This window comes from Microplitis mediator, chromosome 1 (genome assembly GCF_029852145.1).
Source record: "Microplitis mediator isolate UGA2020A chromosome 1, iyMicMedi2.1, whole genome shotgun sequence".
NCBI classification, from domain to species: domain Eukaryota; kingdom Metazoa; phylum Arthropoda; class Insecta; order Hymenoptera; family Braconidae; genus Microplitis; species Microplitis mediator.
In genome coordinates, this window is record NC_079969.1 from 3,426,694 (window position 1) to 3,446,973 (window position 20,280).

General features: G+C 30.8%; 3 protein-coding genes across 3 annotated transcripts; 1 reads left to right on the forward strand and 2 right to left on the reverse strand.

Moving 5' to 3' along the window:
* Positions 1 to 2,022: 2,022 nt before the first annotated feature.
* On the reverse strand, positions 2,023 to 5,147 carry LOC130666873 (uncharacterized). The gene is made up of 3 exons (XM_057468195.1): positions 4,943 to 5,147; positions 4,365 to 4,863; positions 2,023 to 4,082 (listed from the first exon to the last, which is right to left on the reverse strand). Exons 1-3 carry the CDS (start codon positions 5,054 to 5,056, stop codon positions 2,803 to 2,805), a joined length of 1,893 nt encoding a protein of 630 aa, XP_057324178.1. The 5' UTR covers positions 5,057 to 5,147; the 3' UTR covers positions 2,023 to 2,802.
* Positions 5,148 to 5,721: 574 nt separating this feature from the next.
* LOC130665901 (AN1-type zinc finger protein 6-like) lies at positions 5,722 to 7,478 on the forward strand. The gene is made up of 2 exons (XM_057466533.1): positions 5,722 to 6,503; positions 6,597 to 7,478. The coding sequence occupies exon 1, from the start codon at positions 5,898 to 5,900 to the stop codon at positions 6,486 to 6,488; it is 591 nt and encodes a 196-aa protein (XP_057322516.1). The 5' UTR covers positions 5,722 to 5,897; the 3' UTR covers positions 6,489 to 6,503; positions 6,597 to 7,478.
* Positions 7,479 to 17,264: 9,786 nt separating this feature from the next.
* LOC130670737 (uncharacterized) lies at positions 17,265 to 19,370 on the reverse strand. Its single transcript, XM_057474212.1, has 6 exons — positions 19,210 to 19,370; positions 19,048 to 19,117; positions 18,489 to 18,565; positions 17,758 to 17,860; positions 17,600 to 17,676; positions 17,265 to 17,432 (listed from the first exon to the last, which is right to left on the reverse strand). Exons 1-6 carry the CDS (start codon positions 19,276 to 19,278, stop codon positions 17,370 to 17,372), a joined length of 459 nt encoding a protein of 152 aa, XP_057330195.1. The 5' UTR covers positions 19,279 to 19,370; the 3' UTR covers positions 17,265 to 17,369.
* Positions 19,371 to 20,280: the final 910 nt, after the last annotated feature.

A 20,280-nucleotide genomic window follows, 5' to 3' on the forward strand; every position in this document is an offset into this window, starting at 1 on the left:
ACGGTACCACTTTTCACCCGTTGGTTCACAATCGTACTTTTGTAAATGTATACCATAAGCTTTTACCATAAGATTGTGCCGCAACTTTTTATCTGAAATCCGTCACTTCCCTGACGGATCCAAAATGCGGTAATTTACCGTAATCCGGATCCACCAGGATTTGCGCTCTTCTTCTAAAATCTACTAATGCAAACATTCATTAACTCACGTCTGTTTTTTTCTCGAATATCATATTCTGAAGATCAGTTGATACGAAATAAACTGGAGTATGAGGGTCGATCAAAAAAGGCTTGCGTGGTACAGCAACTGACTGTTGATGTCCATAGCAAATAAAGATTTTAAAAAATTAATAATATGATGAATAATCGTCTAATAGTCATACTTACTCTGGTAGTACAAGCATCGGTGTAGACACCGAAATTTATAAGTGCAATTATTATTATCATGAACTTCATGATAAAAAATCTTCTAGATCAGTGACAAAAAAAATATAAATTTGACAAAAAACTAAATTATAATTGAAAATATTTTAATATTACATTTAAGGCTAAGTATGGATTCAATAATGACGGATGAATGACGACTACAAAGAAACAAGTCGTAATGTGAAATTACTCATTTTTAGTTTGAGTTGGGTAATTCCATATTCTGATATCAGTAGTGGATTACTTGTTTTATTTAGTTAGATCTTTTTTTAAAAACATGATCTACTGTAATTCACTAAGTGACGTCATTGACAATTAAATCTCATAAAAAATAAAGCAATTAATTTTTAAACTATCAATACACTGAGACGCTGATAAGGTTTTATGTTCAAATTTATCGTTTTTGTTTTTGTAGTCTATATAAAAAATTTTAAAATTTATACTTATTTAACCCTTTCCCGGTTTGAAGTTTCGGTGTGAGCTGGGTGGGGATAAAACCAATCACAGTTCTTAGTAAAGCTGTGTGAGTATCGGTTCAATCGTGTTAGTGCATGCATGCGCCCCCTTCTACTATTTTTTCTGCCCCTTCTCTACTAAATAGGCTAGCTCTCTGACTTGAAAACGAAGACGTATGATCCAAATTAAGAGTAGGGATTCAAGATCAACCGGAAAAGGGTTAGAGACAAATTTTAGTACAGTCGGATTCCATTAACTCGGAACTTCCCCTGAATCTTGACCCCCACTACGAGCTATACATTTGTATGTGTGTGTATATTTATATCGGCATCATTCATGTAGATGTAATAATAGCGCATGCGTGTAGTCACTCTTCAAAGGAAAAGCTGTTTGAATTTCCGTTCCTCCGTAGACTAACTGTCCGAGTTAATGGAATTCAACTTTAAAAAATTGAACTTCCCTAGCAGACCTGAGTTATCGTAAATTCACGGTATTTTTACCGTAAATCTACCGTAGAATACCGTAAAATTCGAGTAGATTTACCGTAAATTACGGTAAATCCACCGTAAATTACGGTAAACCCACCGTAAATTGCGATAAATCCACCGCAATTTACGGTAAATCGGTACTTTACGGTGGATTACCGTAAATTACAGCGGGTATACCGTAAATTTACCGTCGAATACGATAAATCTACCGTAAAAATTCGGGTGGATTACCGAATTACCGTAATTTACGGTGGATTACCGTATTTCCGTATTTTACGGTAAATCCACCGTAATTTACGGTAAATCGGTATTTTACGGTGGATTACCGTAATTTACGGTAAATCGGTATTTTACGGTGGATTACCGTAATTTACGGTAAATCGGTATTTTACGGTGGAATACCGTAATTTACGGTGGATTTACCGTAATTTGGGTCCGTTAGGGAATATCCACGGAAATAAAATTATGGTAACCATTTTTAGTACGTTTATGAAATATCAACTCATAAAATTGGAGGATAATAATAATAGTCATTATTATGATTTATATAGTTTATTTTCAATAAATATGATATGGTACAAAAAGATATAATAAGTATTCATATTTACAATATTAAAATTAATTTTAATTAGATTCTAGGGGAACTTGGATAGGGTTCGATGACAAACGTCGTATTTACTAGATATTTAGTGCAATACTTGAAAAATTGAAATTTAAGCGCCCGAAAATACTGTTGTTTAATAAAAATCTTTAGTATAGAACTTAACTGTCTGAGATTTTTCACCCAACAGCAATTGAAAGAGAAATTGAGCAATAGAAATCGTTAGCAGAAAACATAGCGTGTAACACGAAGCTTATGTTCGAAGATTTAATTGTTTTACCCTCATTCAATATTCACCAAACAGCTTTGAAAATTATATATTTATGATTAATGTACTTTTTTATTCGCAGCATGCCACTTAAAAACACAACCCCTCTGTACATATTTTCCTATTTTTCCGAGTCGAAATTTTAGCCCTTATTTCACACGATTTTTGGGTTTTGCCCTTCATTTCATCCTCAAAATCGATCATTGGTCATGCTAGAGTAAAAAATGTTTCGAGAAGATTAAAAAGTAAATTACAAATCTAAGGAGACTCTAACTCAAGCTAATAGATAATTGTAAGGTTTTTTTCTTTCGATTGAAAGTATTTCAACTTTCAGTAAATTTGTGCTCTGTAATAGAGTACCTATTATAATAGGTTTTTGCAACTTACTCGAAATTGAAGGCTGTACGGCCTAAACTGACTTGAAATTCGTATTCAGCGGGTCGATAGACATGCCCGTAGATAGGTGGCGCCCGGTGTACAGACAATTTTTTTTTTTGTGTGCCGGTGTTATTATTCCAATTTAAATGTAATTCAAAAACAATACAAAAGAGATGACCCCGCGGATTATTTTATCGGAACTAGTCGACCACCAATGTAGGCAACTTGCCTTTCTGAAGCATTGATTACTTTCTTTCTATGCCGAGAAATTTTGTACTTTCCTATGACTATTTCAACCACGAAAATAAAAAAGCAAAACACAAGACCAAGCGCCAAAAATATGAAAACGATTTTTAAATCTTCGAATTCAACTTTGTCATATTCTGTGGGTGAATCAGTTTGAGATTTTCTAGGAATATTCGGAATATCCTTTTTTACCCATAAGTCAAGAAGACCTGACTCTTCAAATCTTGACACTACCTTATCAACTTTATCTTTCAGAGCCCAGTTTTTTCTGATCCAATAAGAACCGTAAGCATTACATATTTTTTTTTCTGCCAAATGCAAGTTATACTCTTTAGCTGCGCGCACTTGATAAAACGTAAATGCAATGCATGCATTTGAACTGTCATTCAAAACTTGTTCATGACAAGTCGATGGGTGATGGGAAAACGGGTGCAGATACTTTCTATCGTCATCTAGCCATAAATGCTGTATATTTATGAAATCTATCAAATAAAGATGATAGTGAACATTGAATTTGAAGTCATGCAAATCTTTCAAAGTTTGCGGATAGTGATATTTGGGCTTAGCTAATAAAGAAAAAACTTGACCCAGTAATGCTGGAGACATAAGAAAAACGAATAACGTTGCGGCCAGAAAAATGACACGCATCGATAATCTATTTAATGGAACCATTATTCCAGCGCTCAACAACAATCGAATAGTATCTAAGAACCCATCGCCGTAATCATGGTCGTTGTTGAAGGCCGCTATAATGAACGTTACAAGCATAACAAAAATCGAAGCTCCGATAATTTTTGAATTCAGAAAGTTCCGGAAATTGTCAATCTTAGTTACCAAATTTTTCCGCTGGGTCAGTATCATAAAGTTAAATTGATAGTGCATCTTAATAGAATCGACATATTTCATGAAATCAGAAGAACTACGCCAATTTAGACAGATATCATGTGTGCCATCGATCAAACTTTTCAAAGTTCCTACTGCGGTATTATTAATCCAAAAAGTAGGAACATCATAATTGATGATGGGAGTAGCATTCAAATGTATAAATAAATTTTTAGAAAATGTCACCTGAGAATATGACTGTACATGGTCTTGTAAAGTGTCTATACCATAAGTTTTATTTCGAGTGTAAGTTGACAGAGACCTACTAACAGCTTTAACGTTGTAGCCATCAAGAAATTGAGTCTTGTCGAAAATTAAGCTGCCACAATATGTTTGATCTGCAAAACAGAAATTTATCTATTACAGTTGATATCCATTAAGTCAGATTCCATTAACTCGAAATTTCCCCTCAATCTTGACCCCCACTACGAGCTGCGTTGTCTCCCATCCAGATGTAAGAGCGCATGCGTTATAGTTTGACCTTGAAGGAGAAAGGGCATTCGATAAGTCGGAATTTACAGAAAATTTCCGCTTCTCCGTTGACTAACTGTCCGAGTTAATGGAATCCGACTGAATATTCAGATTTGTTTCTTGAGAGCAATTATAAGAATTGTAAATACCATTTGAATAGGGCTGCTTATAGAGCGTCCATTTATCATTTGGTTTGTCAACCGATTCAACTTCTACCCAGGGCGCAGGAGCTCGGTTAGTAAAAGGATTGTAAATGTACAGCATCATAACTTCCTTGCCAGGCTCGCAGCAGACGTAGAAAGACGATATCAGGTCCAGCTTCCAAAGCACCTGCATCAGTTTTGACGATTTCCCACAGGAATTCTCAGTGTCATCAACGATGAAAAAAACCGACGAGATGCTCCATCCCGGTGATGACTTTAATGCGAGCAAAAGAGACTCAAGGCTATCAGCAGATTTCGGAGATAGAATATATACCGGGTAAACACGTTTTAATATTTTGATGTTCTTTGTTCTAAAATTATGGTTAATAATGCTAACGTCCAGATGCCCAACGTCTCGGAAAGTTTTGTGAAATGGATCAACCATGTCCTCAGTGATGACAAAGGAATTTGTTTGATCAAGGAAACATGATTTCATCAACTCACCCTGTATGAGATCAACAGAAAATGAGTCATGTGAAACCTACTTTTTTCTTATTTCCTAAAGTAACTTTTAACTTAATTACCAATTGATCCCAAGGGAATACAGAATTCCATGGTGTTGATTGATCGATTGATCTGTTACCACTGCATATAGTCATTGTTGTTAACCACCATACAAATTTATGAACCCATTTCATCGTTAATAATTTCTAATTATTCTAATAAAAGTACAGAAAAAATTAAAGAAATCCTCCAAAGAAAATTTCTTATAAGATCGCACTGTTCGGTTCTGCAGAATAATTGCGACTAATCGTGACAAAAGTCAAACCCTGTCATAATTATGTCAATTATAAAATGATATCACTTCTAGCATTATATGTTTTTACAACCTAGTTGGATTTAGTACTAACGCAACTTGGAAGCTAATTAGGATTCCGTGATTGCGGTGAATGAATAATGTGAAAAAAAAAAAAATATTACACATAATGAATATGATTTCCGAACAATTGTTTCTATTCATTATATATGCAAACATCGTGACGGTATACATTTATGAACAAGTCAATATTTTTTATTGATTTAATAATTTAATAATTTTTGTAAGCATACATGATCAATATTGACCATAACCAATTAAAGATATTCGGTATATGTGGCATATATATGTTAACATGATTCAAAATTAATTAAGTAATTTTATTACATTAGAAAAGATTTGTGATTTTTTATTGATAAGAATTTTTAGATATCTCTTCTATTAATAAGATCTTAAAAATGAAAAATTTTCATACTTTTATGAATCACTGTTGTATCATTAATTAAGAACTGTTTCAATCAATGAAAATTGTAAATATTATACCTCCTATTATAGTTACAACGTTTCGCCCTCACCTTTCTATTTTAAAATAATAAGGAATTGTCTTTACTACAATTTCGTTGATTTGTAAGCTTCAATAATAAACAATTATACTAACAAAAATTAATACCTAGATACATTACTAATAAAACTATCTAATACAAATAAATCATAAAGAAAAAATGGAGCCCAAGTCGAGCTTGACTCCAATCCTGTGTCGCAATGGCTGTCGATTCTACGGTTCACCAGATACCGATGGCCTCTGTTCTCTATGTTTCAAAGAAACCATAAAAGATAACCAGCAATCGACAGTTAATTCAGATTCAGAAATAATATATGAGAATTCCGATCAGTTGCCAAGTTCGCCCAGTAATATTGTTTCTGCAAATACGTCTATCGAATCTACTATTTCTACGGATTCACATCGTGCCACAGAATTATTAAATTCAAAAGAAATCAACAGTGAAGTAAAAGTTAGTGATATAGTTATTAATAGTGACGTAACTGAGTGTTCAGCCCAAAAAGTTGATTCAGATAATTGCGTTAATGAAAACAGAGCCCGTAAAAAATCTAAAAAGCCTAGAAATCGTTGCGCTGAATGCCACAAGAGAACAGGTTTAGTGGGATTTGATTGTCGCTGTGGTGGACTTTTCTGCTCTACACATCGATATAGCGACATGCATGATTGCAAATTTGATTACAAAAAAATGGGCGCTCAAGAAATCCGATCTCAAAATCCAGTTGTAATCGGCGAAAAAGTCAGAAAAATTTAAACTATTTAAGCGCATGTTAGTCATCAACATAATTGTACTAGTTCATAAATATACTTATTGACAATATTTAAAATGATATATTCAAACATAAAATTTTCTTTTACGCAGGTTTAAAAAGGAGAGACCCGCAATATTTTAGTTTCATATGATGTTTACGCTTTCAAGATATCAAAAGATACTTCTAAAAATTTGTAGCAGTCAACAAATACATGAGAAATTCCTAGTTAGCACGAGTCATAAGATCGCGTTGATTACGTCCCCACCCTTTGTACACACAAACTGTCGCTACTACTGATTGAATGATTTAGTGAGATCTTCGGACTGATGCGCAATAATTTTTTCGCATTGCCGATGTTGTTGAAAGAGTGACCAAACTTGATTATTTAGAAGAAGCAAAAGTTGTAACAATGTTCATAGTATGAATTAGGATGCGAAGCAAAAAAATTTTGAATGAACCATTTTCACAAGCAATACAAGGGAAATTCCTAGTCAGCACGAGTCATAAGATCGTGTTGATTTCATCCCTATCTTTTGTACACACAAACTGTCGCTACTACCTATTGAATGATTTAGTGAGATCTTCGGACTGATGCGCAACAATTTTTTTGCATTGCCGATGTTGTTGAAAGAGTGACCAAACTTGATTATTTAGAGAAAGCAAAAGTTGTAACAATGTTCATAATATGAATTAGGATGCGAAGCAAGAAAATTTTGAATGAACCATTTTCACAAGCAATACAAGGGAAATTCCTAGTCAGCACGAGTCATAAGATCGTGTTGATTTCATCCCTACCCTTTGTACACACAAACTGTCGCTACTACCGATTGAATGATTTAGTGAGATCTTCGGACTGATGCGCAACAATTTTTTTGCATTGCCGATGTTGTTGAAAGAGTGACCAAACTTGATTATTTAGAGAAAGCAAAAGTTGTAACAATGTTCATAATATGAATTAGGATGCGAAGAAAGAAAATTTTGAATGAACCATTTTCACAAGCAATACAAGGGAAATTCATGGTCAGCACGAGTCATAAGATCGTGTTGATTTCATCCCTACCTTTTGTACACACAAACTGTCGCTACTACTGATTGAATGATTTAGTGAGATCTTCGGACTGATGCGCAACAATTTTTTCGCATTGCCGATGTTGTTGGAAGAGTGACCAAACTTGATTATTTAGAGGAAGCAAAAGTTGTAACAATGTTAATAATATGAATTAAGATGCGAAGCAAGAAAATTTTAAATGAAGCGTTTCCATAAAGAAAAATCTAAAAAAGTTGACATTTTATTCAAATATAATAATTTGGACGTGCGTAATAATTTTCTTTCATTGTTGATTCATTAATTTTTATTCACAAGTGAACTATAAACATGAAAATAACAAATTTTTCATTTCATGAAAAAAAATATAGATTAGCGTACAATTTGCTTTATAATCATTATTATTTATTCTTCTTCTTTGTAGCGTACGTCAACCATGAAGTGTTGGCTGCTTTACTTACACTTCAACTTTATTGTAACTTATCCGTAATACTGTAGTTAATAATGAAAAAAAATTTTTAATTAATCAATTGCGCACTCAAAAATCATATAAAAACTAAAAAATAGTTTCTTACATTGTCAATGTAATCAGCATAATCATGTGTATACTTTCCGCATAATCTTAGAAGTCCACCAATAATAGTTGGATTTTTTTTACCAAGACCTCTTAACTATAAAAGAAAACAATATTTATTGAAATTTACATAAACTACACTGTAAAAAATCCGGAGTGAATTCGGAGTGAAATTAAATCCGAATTCACTCTGCATGCGGAGTGTGTGCAAGTGTGTGCATGTGTGCAAATGTGTGTGTGTGTGCATGTGTGTGTGTGTGTGTGTGCAAATGTGTGCGTGTGTGTACGAATGTGTGTGTGTGTGCAAATGTGTGCGTGCGTGTGTGTGCGAGTGCGCGTGTGTGTCTAAATATGTGTGTGCGTATGTGTGTGCGTATCAGCTGATCAATTATGTAATACGCGAGTTTTTACTTCGATTTTATTGAGTGGAGTTATTTTTTATTAACAATATTCTTTCAAAACTCCTCTCCGGAGTGAATTTCACTCCGGAGGGATTCAATTAATAAAAAATTATCTACTCCGCGAAAACTCCCCTGCGGAGTGAATTTCACTCCGAGGGGAGTGAATAATTAAAAATTCATTCACTCCGCGAATTTTTTACAGTGTAATTACTTTAAAATTTATGTCTATTCAGCTCTTAAAGTTCGAACAAATTTATATCTTGCATTGAACTACGAACCGATTACAATGAAGTAAATAAAATAAAGTATGCGATTAAAAGAAAATGTAAGGGCAAAGGTCTTGTAATAATTTTTGAAACATTTGGTAAATTACATTATGAGTTATCTGAGGAAGAGAACGTAAATTGTTACTTGAATTTTTTTCCCCGCCATATTCCTCGAACAAATTAACCGATTAAAATGATTCTTACGGCAATCGAGGCGTTTTATCGCGCGCTAGAGCTGATTGGAATTAATAATCAATTGATCAAGTCATTTTTGATAAATTAATAAATTCGAAAAACATTATATATTACCAAGCTATCATATCCATCAGCTAAATTATATTTAAAATTTCCCCAATCTCTATACGCCTTTCCTAATCGGCTTTCCCTTCTTCTTGGAGGCTGTGGAGTGAATGGCTTTGGGACAGGAGTGGTTGAGCTTGGGTAACGATTTGGATCCTTTGGAACAACGCTGTATGCTGTGATTGGTCTTTCCGAGCGAATTTTATCATTTATTCTTTCTATTCTATAAGAATAAACCTGAAAATGTATCAAACATTGAATCTTTAGGGTTAATAAATAAATATAAAAATAATACACAATGTAATGAAAGCGACGATCAATTTACAAGCTTGCAATTAATGATTAATGGATGGAATGCTTTCAAAATGACTATTAATGAGCAATTTTACACACAGAAAAAAAATTATCGACTGTAAGTAATTATTTTTGATTCAAGAAAATTTTTTTGAAAACCTCGATTTTCTCAGATCAAGTAGAAATCTCTTCTGACCAAGAGAAATTTTCTTCAATCGAGAGAAATTCTCTTGGCTCAAGAAAACCTTGACTTGGTTTCCGAAAACTTTTTTTTCTGTGTACTGTTTAAATAATAATTGTATAATAATAGTTTCAGTCTAATCTAACTATGATTCACTGATAATTTAATTTGCGTATTTACCTGAGAAATGGCACAGACGATAAAGATCGTGCAAAATAATTTGTTTAAAGACATCTTGTTCTTTAGTTGATATTAATTTAGAGGTATAATTTTTAACTTTATAGAATTATTATTTTATCGGCAAATGACCATCCTCGTGACTAATGGTCATAACCATTTTATACTCCTTATATATGATTGCCACGTTCAGGTATAGCTTCAAAAATTAAGAGTACAATGGAGGGGGAATTATCGGCCATATATATATATATATATATATCTATTCACAGATGCAGATAATTATTTGAAAAATACTTAGGCATAATAATTGTAATAAAAGTCTACATAATAATGGAAAAAATTATAATTAGAAGCAAATATGAACAGTTACTTACCTTACTGATACAAAAATTTTTAATGCACACTAGGGTGGGTTGAAAAAAAACTTTTTTTTTGCTTTTCTTAACATGGGGGTAGAATTTGTACCTTATGAAAAAAAAAATTTTTTCAAGAAAAAAAAAATTTTTTTACTCAACATTTTGAGGTGGCCCACTCGTTTTTAAAATAAATAATTGATCAAACGGGGTAGTCCCAACAAAAAAAATTACATGGTGTTCTAGAATCTGTAGGGTGTCCCCTTGAAAGCTAATTGAAAGTCAGAAGTTGAAAAAATTTTTTTCCTATTATTTTTGTAATTTAAGTAAAAAATCCAAAAATGAAAAGCATTTTCTTTTGAATTAAAATAAAAGTGAAGTAGGAAAAAATCACATTCGACAATTATTAGATGTTTTTCACGATTTTGGACAAAAAAAAATTTTTTTCGTTGGAACTGCCCCGTTTAATTAATTATTTATTTAAAAAACGAGTGGGCCACCTCAAAATGTTGAGTAAAAAAATTTTTTTTTTCTTGAAAAAATTTTTTTTTTCATAAGGTACAAATTCTACCCCCATGCTAAGAAAAGCAAAAAAAAAGTTTTTTTTCAACCCACCCTAATGCACACTGCATGATTTCATACAGTAAATTTTCATACTTAAATAATTGCATACTGTTTGATTGCCTATGAAAATATTTGATACCGTTTTATTGTCTACAACAAATATTTTTGAAAAAATATTGACGAAATGCCTGATGCGAAAGCTATGTCTGTTTTTCAGAAAAGAGTGAAATTAATAGAAGTAATAAGTGGCGAGACAAGAAATTTTTCGTTTTAATTACGGGAGCTCGTCTCTATAGAGCACTGTAGGAAATTTTTCTGTGTTCGTCATTTGAATATAATTTTTGAAGATTTGAAAATTTGCTTCGAACATTCTAGGGAGATGTAAATTACCCAATAATGGCATTAACTTTTCTTCTTTTTTCTTGAATAATTTTATTTCTTTGTTATAGTTCATAGGTAATTTGACGCATACTGTATTTAAAAATGAGATAAAAACTCAATTAGTGAAAATGGTAGATCATTACTTGTACTTAGGAATTTTTAAGACAATTAATTAACACACATTTAATAGCTATTTTGTCATATGAACAGCACAGCAAATTAATATTGTAGATTAGATATTTCTTATAGTCTTTACGAATCAAATCCGAAGAACAAAAAAAATGCTTACGTTTCAATTACTTTGACTTAATGATATATTATTTAATGATACCGATTCGATTTCAGGAATTTCCCATAGTTATCAAATACTCATTGACAACAAAGAAAAAAAAATCTATGATATCATCAACTTTGCTGATAAAAAATTATTAAATTTTTGAAAAAAATGCGTTTGCTTTGTCTGCTTGGTTTTTTCCCTTTTTCCCCTCTCCTACTCATTTTTTAATGCAGTTATGATCCATTTGATTGGCTGCGAAAAGCTTTGATAGATTTTCGATTTTACATAAATAGCGAAAAAAATTTCGATTAAATAATTATTTGCTTCACCGAAACTCCGGAGAAGCTCAAAACTATTGTTCATCCATTTGAAATTTAGTAAGTAATTTATTGTTTAATAAAATATAAATACCATATATTTATTTATTTATTTAATATTCATTTATTTGACTACGAAGTCTAGGCTTCTTGTAGCCATCCATATAAAATACAATATAATATAATAGCATAATACAATACAGTATGAAATTATCATTCATTACAATATTATCAAATTAGCTAGTAATACTTGAAAAATGTTCAAAACACGACACACGGAACTCTTTAAATGTTAATTTATTTGTACAATTGACTGGTAGCTTGTTCCATGTTTTTACTGCACATACAATAAAAGATTTATCATATTTTGCACTACGACAATTTGGTAATGCTAATAAATCTTGTCGTATATCACCTCGTCGCAGTTTTGGCTCTAAAATATATAGATTAACTTGAAATATAATCAGATTGTTGTTTTAAAATTTTTTTAAAAAAGCCGTTGTCTTCTCTGTTAAATTACTTAAATTATAAATAATCCAGCTTCGGCTGGCTCCAGACATAAAAACTCTCATAGGAACCCATGGGCATCTGGATTTCCATTTGGAATCCAATTAGTCCAAATAATATTTCGATAGACTAAAATCAGATCAAATTTATTGACCCGGGTACAGGCGATGTTTGTCCATGTAATTATTTAATTATTTAACAAATGATTTCAGCAAGTTTTCATTTTGAAAATGTCGAAGATACTGTTTGGATTGATTGCTGTTCTGGTCGTTATTTCGATGATGCAATTCGCCGCTGGTAATCCTTATTGTTGGGAATGGCCGACAATTGTAAGTACAATAATAATGATACTTATAGTCAAATTTAAAAAATTTTAGTATATTTAAAACGATTTAAAATGACTTGATTTTAAAAAATATTAAATACTTGAAATGCAATTTTTTCTTGGTGTCGATTACAAAATAAATCGATTTGAATCCTACTTAAAAGAAAAATAAGTTATTTGAGAGATCAATTGCTACAAAGTTGGTCGAATCCCATTAATTCGGGCATTTAGTCTACGGAGGAGGGAATATTTCCTGGAAATTCCGACTTCGTTCCTTCTCCTGTAAAATTATAAACTCCACGCATGCGCTCTTATATCTTCATAAATGATAGCAGTAGTGGGGGTCATGATCGAGGGGAAGTTCGAAGATAATGGAATTCAACTGTAGTTTTTAACCTTAAAATAACATTTTAATTTTTGGATTATTGCAATGATACGTGATTAAAAAATTAAGATCGTATTGAATACCTCTTAATTATAAATTTTGATTCAAAAATATTTAAGACGATTTAAAAATTTTTTAATATTTTTAACGCTACTTTCTAATTAGGGGTGTACCAGTAATAGCCAATGCTGCTCAGGAAAATGCGAATGGTTTACAGTGAGTGATTCAAAGGGATCTCTTCCATCAGTACAAGCATGCGCTGCATAATGAAGCTAAAAGAATACAAGTACTTTGTCAACAGTTCTTTCTGTCAATACTCGAAGTATCTGTATCCAATAAAATAATACAAAATTATTAATACAACTCAATTTGTCTGCATTTCTTACCCATATCCCAATCTAATCGAAATATTACACAAATTTGTTCACTGTCAGTATGATTCCTATTAAAAAATTTATTTAGGATTCTATAAGAATCCATAGAAATCTATATAGGAAACTCCGGACTTACATAAGGATCCATGGGAATCAACATGGGAAAATACCGATTTGTGGAAGAATCCATATAGGAAAGTATGTATACCTGGATTCCCATGAAGGAATTCCCCATAGAAAACTGTCGGTAGCTGATGGATTTTTATAAAAAAATATACATATGAAATAGGATATCTGGATTCACATGTTATAGATCCATATGGAAACCTGGATACCTGGATTACTATGTGAAAATTTAATATACATGGTAAACCATATAGAACCATGGAACTCCATATATATTAAGCTGTATGAAAAAAATCGACTATTTTTTTTTTCTTAATTATATCGAAAACATTGTTGGAAATGACAAAAAGAAAATAATGGGAAAGTTTAAGCTCTTAATATGAACATTAAGAGGTTCCGCATTGCACTTTTCTTTTTTCTATAAGAATAACATAGAAAAAAATTTTTTGCGTCTTCTGATTTTTTTAAGTAGCTAACGATAAGTCATAGGAATAATTGGCAGGCATATTTTTGTAGGTAATTGAATGCTCTACAAAAAAATCGATAAATTAGTTTAGACGATAAGGCTCTTTCGAATTTCTACGACTTTTCAAAAAAAAAATCGGTCTATCGGTTGACCCTGCGGGCGAGCCCCCAAATTTCCCCCTGTATTCAAACTCCTTTCTATTGAAATAACCTCAGAACTCGTGTCGAATAACAACCAGAAGAAAATATGAGAAAAAAAAATATCACATGGACCCAAAGAGTCCAACCCCTCTACATATCCCTCGAGATGGTTCTTTCGAGCGTCTAGTACTTATCTGTCGAAGAGTTATGAATATTTACATACATACGCACACACATACATACACTCTGACATCATCGTGAAATTAGGCAGGATATATTCCTAGAACCTCAAAACGTCAAAATCTGATAGTAATTCGATTTTTCAAATCAGACCGAAATTATAAAATTTTCAACAAAAACGAAATGTTTAAATTCTGTTACATAATGCATAGATGGAAGGTTATACAATCGATATCTAAAGTATAAATTCAATAATCATTAATAATTTCAACATATATATAGATTTTTATAGATTCCCATAGAAACCTAATGAATATTTTAAAAGGAATAATACTGACAGTGAGCAAATTTTTGTAATATTTCAATTAGATTGGGATATGGGTAAGAAATGCAGACAAATTGAGTTGTATTAAGAATTTTTTATTATTCCATTGGATATCGATACTTCAGATTTCTGTGTAGACAGAAAAAGCTATCGACAAAGTTTTTGTATTCTTTTAACTTCAGAATGGGAGGCATCCATTTATTGTTTGATAAAATGCCGTTGGATCATCCGTTTGAAAAACGACGCATTTTCCTGAGCAGCATTGGCTATTTGTAGTGCACCCCTAATTAGAAAGTAACGTTAAAAATAGTTTAAAACTTTTAAATCGTATTAAATAATTGTGAATCGAAATTTATAATTAAGAGGCTTTCAATACGATTTTAATTTTTCAATCACGCATCATTGCAATAATCCAAAAATTAAAATGTTATTTTAAGATTAAAATCTACAGTTGAATTCCATTATCTTCGAACTTCCCCTCAATCATGACCCCCACTACTGCTATCATTCATAAAAATATAAGAGCGCATGCGTGGAGTTTATAATTTTACAGAAGAAGGGACGAAGTCGGAATTTCCAGGAAATATTCCTTCCTCCGTAGACTAAATGCCCGAATTAATGGAATTTGAACTATTTTGTAGCAAGTGATCTCTCAAATAACTTATTCTCCTATTAAGTAGGATTCAAATCTATTTATTTTGTAATCGAAACCAAGAAAAAATTGCATTTCAAGTATTTAATATTTTTGAAAATCGAGTCATTTTAAATCGTTTTGAATATACTATTTTTTAATCAGAGACTAATTATTTGAATAATATAAATAACTTGAGTCATATCAAATTATTTAAATGAAATTTTTTAAATTTGACTATACACGGAAAAAAATAAACTTTAAAAATTAGTGTTTGAAATTATAAACCGGAACTCGAGTATCAATATGGGGAATTTTAACATTCTAAATAATAAATTTTATTATACGTGTCAATTTTCTAAGTATCAGTTACGATTTTTAAAGTACAAAAGTAATTTTTCTTGCATAGACAATAAATTTTCATACTTATCCTGTAATTATTCACGTTTTTTTATCATAAATAAAAAAATTACTTTTTAGAATGATAGTATTTACTGATCACTTTATCATTTTTTCACTTGTCGTTCTTAATTTATATAGTTCATTTTTTTCTGTGTAAGTATTATTATTATTGTACTTACAATTGACGGATATGGCAAACAAGAAGGATTACCAGCGGCGAATTGCATCATCGAAATAACGACCAGAACAGCAATCAATCCAAACAGTATCTTCGACATTTTCAAAATGAAAACTTGCTGAAATCATTTGTTAAATAATTAAATAATTACATGGACAAACATCGCCTGTACCCGGGTCAATAAATTTGATCTGATTTTAGTCTATTGAAATTTTATTTGGACTACTTGGATTCCAAATGAAAATCCAGGCGCCCATGGGTTCCTATGGGTTCTATGGGGTTCCTATCAAGAAGCTTAGACTTGGTAGTCAAATAAATGAATATTAAATAAATAAATAAATATATGGTATTTATATTTTATTAAACAATAAATTACTTACTAAATTTCAAATGGATGAACAATAGTTTTGAGCTTCTCCAAAGTTTCGGTCAAGCAAATAATTATTTAATCGAAATTTTTTTCGCTATTTAAGTGAAATCGAAAATCTATCAAAGCTTTTTGCAGCCAATCAAATGGATCATAACTGCATTAAAAAATGAGTAGGAAAGGGGACAAAGAGAAAAAACCAAGCAGACAAAGCAAATGCTTGTTTTTCAAAAAATTTAACAATTTTTTATTAGTAAAATTGATGATATAATAGATTTTTTTCTTTGTTGTCAATGAGTATTTAATAACTATGGGACATTCCTGAAATCAGATCGATATCATTAAATAATATATCATTAAGTCAAAGTAATTGAAACGTAAGAATTTTTTTTATTCTTCGCATTTGATACTTAAAGACTATAAGAAATATCTAATCTACAATATTAATTTGCTGTGATGTTCATATGACAAAATAGCTATTCAATGTGTGTTAGTTAATTGTCTTAAAAATTCTCAAGTACAAGTAACGATCTACCGTTTTCACTAATTGAGTTTTTATCTCATTTTTAAATACAGTATGTGTCAAATTACCTATGAACTATAACTATGAAATAAAATTATTCAAGAGAAAAGAAGAAAAGTTAATGCCATTATTGGCTAATTTACATCTCCCTAGAATGTCCGAAGTAAATTTTCAAATTTTCAAAAACTATATTCAAATGACGAGCACAGAAAAATTTCCTACAGTGCTCTATAGAGTCAAGTTTCCGTAATCAAAAAGAAAAATTTCTTGTCTCGTCACTTATTACTTCTATTAATTTCACTCTTTTCCGACAAACTTACATAGCTTTCGCATCAGGCGTTTCGTAAATATTTTAATTCCACTCTTACAACATTCATTCAAATAGTGCTTCTAAAAACTCTATGGTTTACCATGTATATTAAATTTTCACATAAAAATCCAGGTATCCATAGGAATCTAAACTAGGTTTCCATATGGATTTTTGCATACTCTGGATTTCTATGGAAAATTATTGTGAAAATCTACATGAGAATCCATACTAGATTCCCACATTCCTATCAAAAAAATCCATGTAGGATTCCATGGGAACCCATAGGAAGCCACATAGGAAAGTATGGGTTCATGTAAAAATCTATGGGAATTAATATAGGAGTGTATGGATTTATAAATGAATCCATGTAGGAAACCATCGGAATGAAACTAATTACTTTTTCCTCTATAGTATTTTATATTTTTACAGAAAGTATTTGGAAATAAACAATTTTTACTAACAGTTGCGGAAAAAATATATCATTGACGTGAAGTTTTCTTTCGATTATCGTCTATTGGGTTATTTTCAGAGGCTCATTTGATGGAGGGTGAAAAAGTCCTAACATCTGATACATCTGAAAAAAATCATTTAATTTTAATAATTTAACGAAATTCGTTATGACTTATGATAATATTCAAGATGCTTGAGGTGAGACTAGTAAATTCCATGATTAAGGACAAAACTGCTACCCTTATATATCTTGTATATGTATAAAAATTATTTAAAATAATTAATTCATACTTCAGGTGCCTTTTCCTTGAAACATTGCACTATTTCTAGAGCATTTCTGCATCCATCGCCAGTCATATTTGGTTTGACTAAAAAAATAGATTTATAATTAAAAGAAATGAAAATTTAATTAGTTCATTCTTTCTGAGATAAACTAGCGATGCACGGACCTAAATCATAACACATGAATATATATTTCCTAGCAGCTTCCCTCAAATTATCTTGAACTTCTTGCGCAGCGAGATTAGGATCAAATTCTCCTTTTTGGTTCATCTATAATTGAATTTTTTTTTTTTAATTTTTAAATTGTATTGAAATTCATAATTAATATTGATAATTGTGTAGCTTTGGGACTCTAATGATATTTAGTAGTAAATAATTTAATTTTTAAATTGTCAACTAAATTTATTGCTAATTTTCGAAAAAAAATGGAGGCGGGAAAACGAAGTCACAGTTTTGTCATCTGTTGTCTAGATAGGAAATTAGTCTGAGGCAGGGGTCAAATTTTACTGACGACCCTGATTACTAGACTTTCTGGTCAGAAAATTTACGTCAATTTGTTGCGGTCAAATTGATGACAACTTCAGCTGTAACTATTGACTGCAAGTTGTTGCTGACTTTTTCTGCAAGTTGAAGGCAACTTTCCTTCAACTGATGAAATGGCAACTTTTGCCTTTAACTTTCACAGAGAGTTGACGTCCAGTTGTCGTCAACTTATGGAAATGCCACTTTGTCACTATTGCGTTCGACTTGGCTACAGATTGTAACTCGCAATCTGTCAACTTGGCTGTCAGGGGAGTTCCTACTACTAAATTATTGCCATAGTACTTAAAAATTTGACCGTTGGCTATTTATGCTAAAGATGTTTATTTAAAAAATGCTACAAGAGTAAAAAACTTACAATATTAATATCTTTGAATAAACAAAATAGATAACAGCTGAAATCACTTGGATTTTCTTCTCCCAATTTGAGGATTTCTATAAAAAAAAAAATAATAAACGTTTAAATATTAACATTTCGTCTTCAATATCAGAATTTTTCACTACTGATTACGTTAGAAATTAAAAATTCTGTACGATATTGTATAGAATTTGGTAACTGCAGTTGCCCTGATAGCCAGATTTTCTGATCAGAAAGTTCGTGTCAATTAGTTGCGACCAACTTGACATCAAATTGTCGACACATTTCCCAGAAAGTAAGCAATCTACTGCCAACCTGTCGCCAACTTTCTGAGAAAATTGAAGGTAGCTTTCTGTCAAAATGGGATGTCAATTTGCGCCTTCAACTTTTACAGAAAGTTGACGTCCAATTGTCATCAACTAATTGATGCCGTTTTTTAGCAATTTGACATCAATTTATGGAAGTGCAAATTTTTGAGGCCAACTTGGCGACAAGCTGCTGTCAATTTTGCTATCAGGGGGCAGTTATTATAAATAGAAAAAATATCTTTCATTCTTACCATCAGTGAACTTAAATTCACTACTACATTTTTTTCGTGTAGATGCATGTGGGTCTGATTGATCGATTGCCTGCAGAAATATTTAAATAAATAAATAAATAAATAAAAAAGTTAACTAAAATATCGATATTCTATTGAAATAAACGACCGATTATTACTTACCTCAGAAGAAACCATAGAAACAACAACAAATAAATATAAGAAACACACATATTTCATTTTTGAAACCATTTTTTAAATTATTTTAATTAACAAAAAATAAATTAATCAATTTCGCTAGTAAAAAATCGGTGTCTTTATAAAACTGAATCTTTTTTCATATCCAAATAAAAATGGATTTGTTGGTTGCATTTATAATAATCGATTATTATTATTATACTATACATGGAAACGAAATTATGCATATTATGTTAATTTTACAAATTACATGCTATCATTATTTATATAACGAAATTCAATGACTATTTTTATTGTCAACGAAATCGCAGTAATTTATTTATAATAATTGCGATTTCGGTTCAATTACAAGTAATTTTAGTTTACAAAATTCTACATAATTTCAAACCGATCATGTGAGAACGTGATTGCGTAAATTTTATCAAAAACAGCTATAGTATTTAATAAAAAAAAATATATACGCCCTTTTGGCTCTAAATTTAGAGACTAACCCCCATAAAAAAAATATATAAATATATATAAAATATATTTTTAATAGCCAACTTCTGGCCGATTTTCGTATATATTTTTTAAATATTAAAAACATATCTTAGAATATATAAAAAATCTATGTATGAAAATATAAAAAAAATATAATATAATAGAAACATATATTTAATACATTTTTTAAATATTTTCATACATGTATTTTTTATACATATATTTAAATTACATTTAATATATATAAAATATATACGAAAATCAGCCAAAAGTTATGATACTGAAGTTAGCTGACGTCTAATAATTTTTTGATTTTTTTTCAAAGCGATAAATTATAAAAAAAAATTTTCAAAAAAATTGCACCTATAGTTTTTTTAATTTTCTACATGTGCATATTTTTATGGTTTTTTTTTTTTATAATTTATCGTTTTGAAAAAAAAAAAATCTGAAAATTTTTGATTGTCTGTCGATTTCAAGATCATTATTTTCATCCATGAATTTTTATATATTTTTGATATATTTCAATAATATTCAAAATATATACGAAAATCAGCCAAAAGTTATGGTACAGAAGTT

Bases quoted from the DNA above. Each gene is read 5' to 3' on its own strand.
- LOC130666873 (XM_057468195.1), bottom strand. From the start codon at position 5,056: ATGAAATGGGTTCATAAATTTGTATGGTGGTTAACAACAATGACTATA. The intron at 4,864-4,942 runs GTAATTAAGTTA...GATCTCATACAG, and splicing joins TATTCCCTTGGGATCAATTG to GGTGAGTTGATGAAATCATG. The intron at 4,083-4,364 runs GTATTTACAATT...TCTGTTTTGCAG, and splicing joins TAAGCAGCCCTATTCAAATG to ATCAAACATATTGTGGCAGC.
- LOC130670737 (XM_057474212.1), bottom strand. From the start codon at position 19,278: ATGGTTTCAAAAATGAAATATGTGTGTTTCTTATATTTATTTGTTGTT. The intron at 17,861-18,488 runs GTAAGTTTTTTA...ATTCAATTATAG, and splicing joins TATTCAAAGATATTAATATT to ATGAACCAAAAAGGAGAATT. The intron at 17,433-17,599 runs GTATGAATTAAT...GATTTTTTTCAG, and splicing joins TCAAGGAAAAGGCACCTGAA to ATGTATCAGATGTTAGGACT.
- LOC130665901 (XM_057466533.1), top strand. From the start codon at position 5,898: ATGGAGCCCAAGTCGAGCTTGACTCCAATCCTGTGTCGCAATGGCTGT.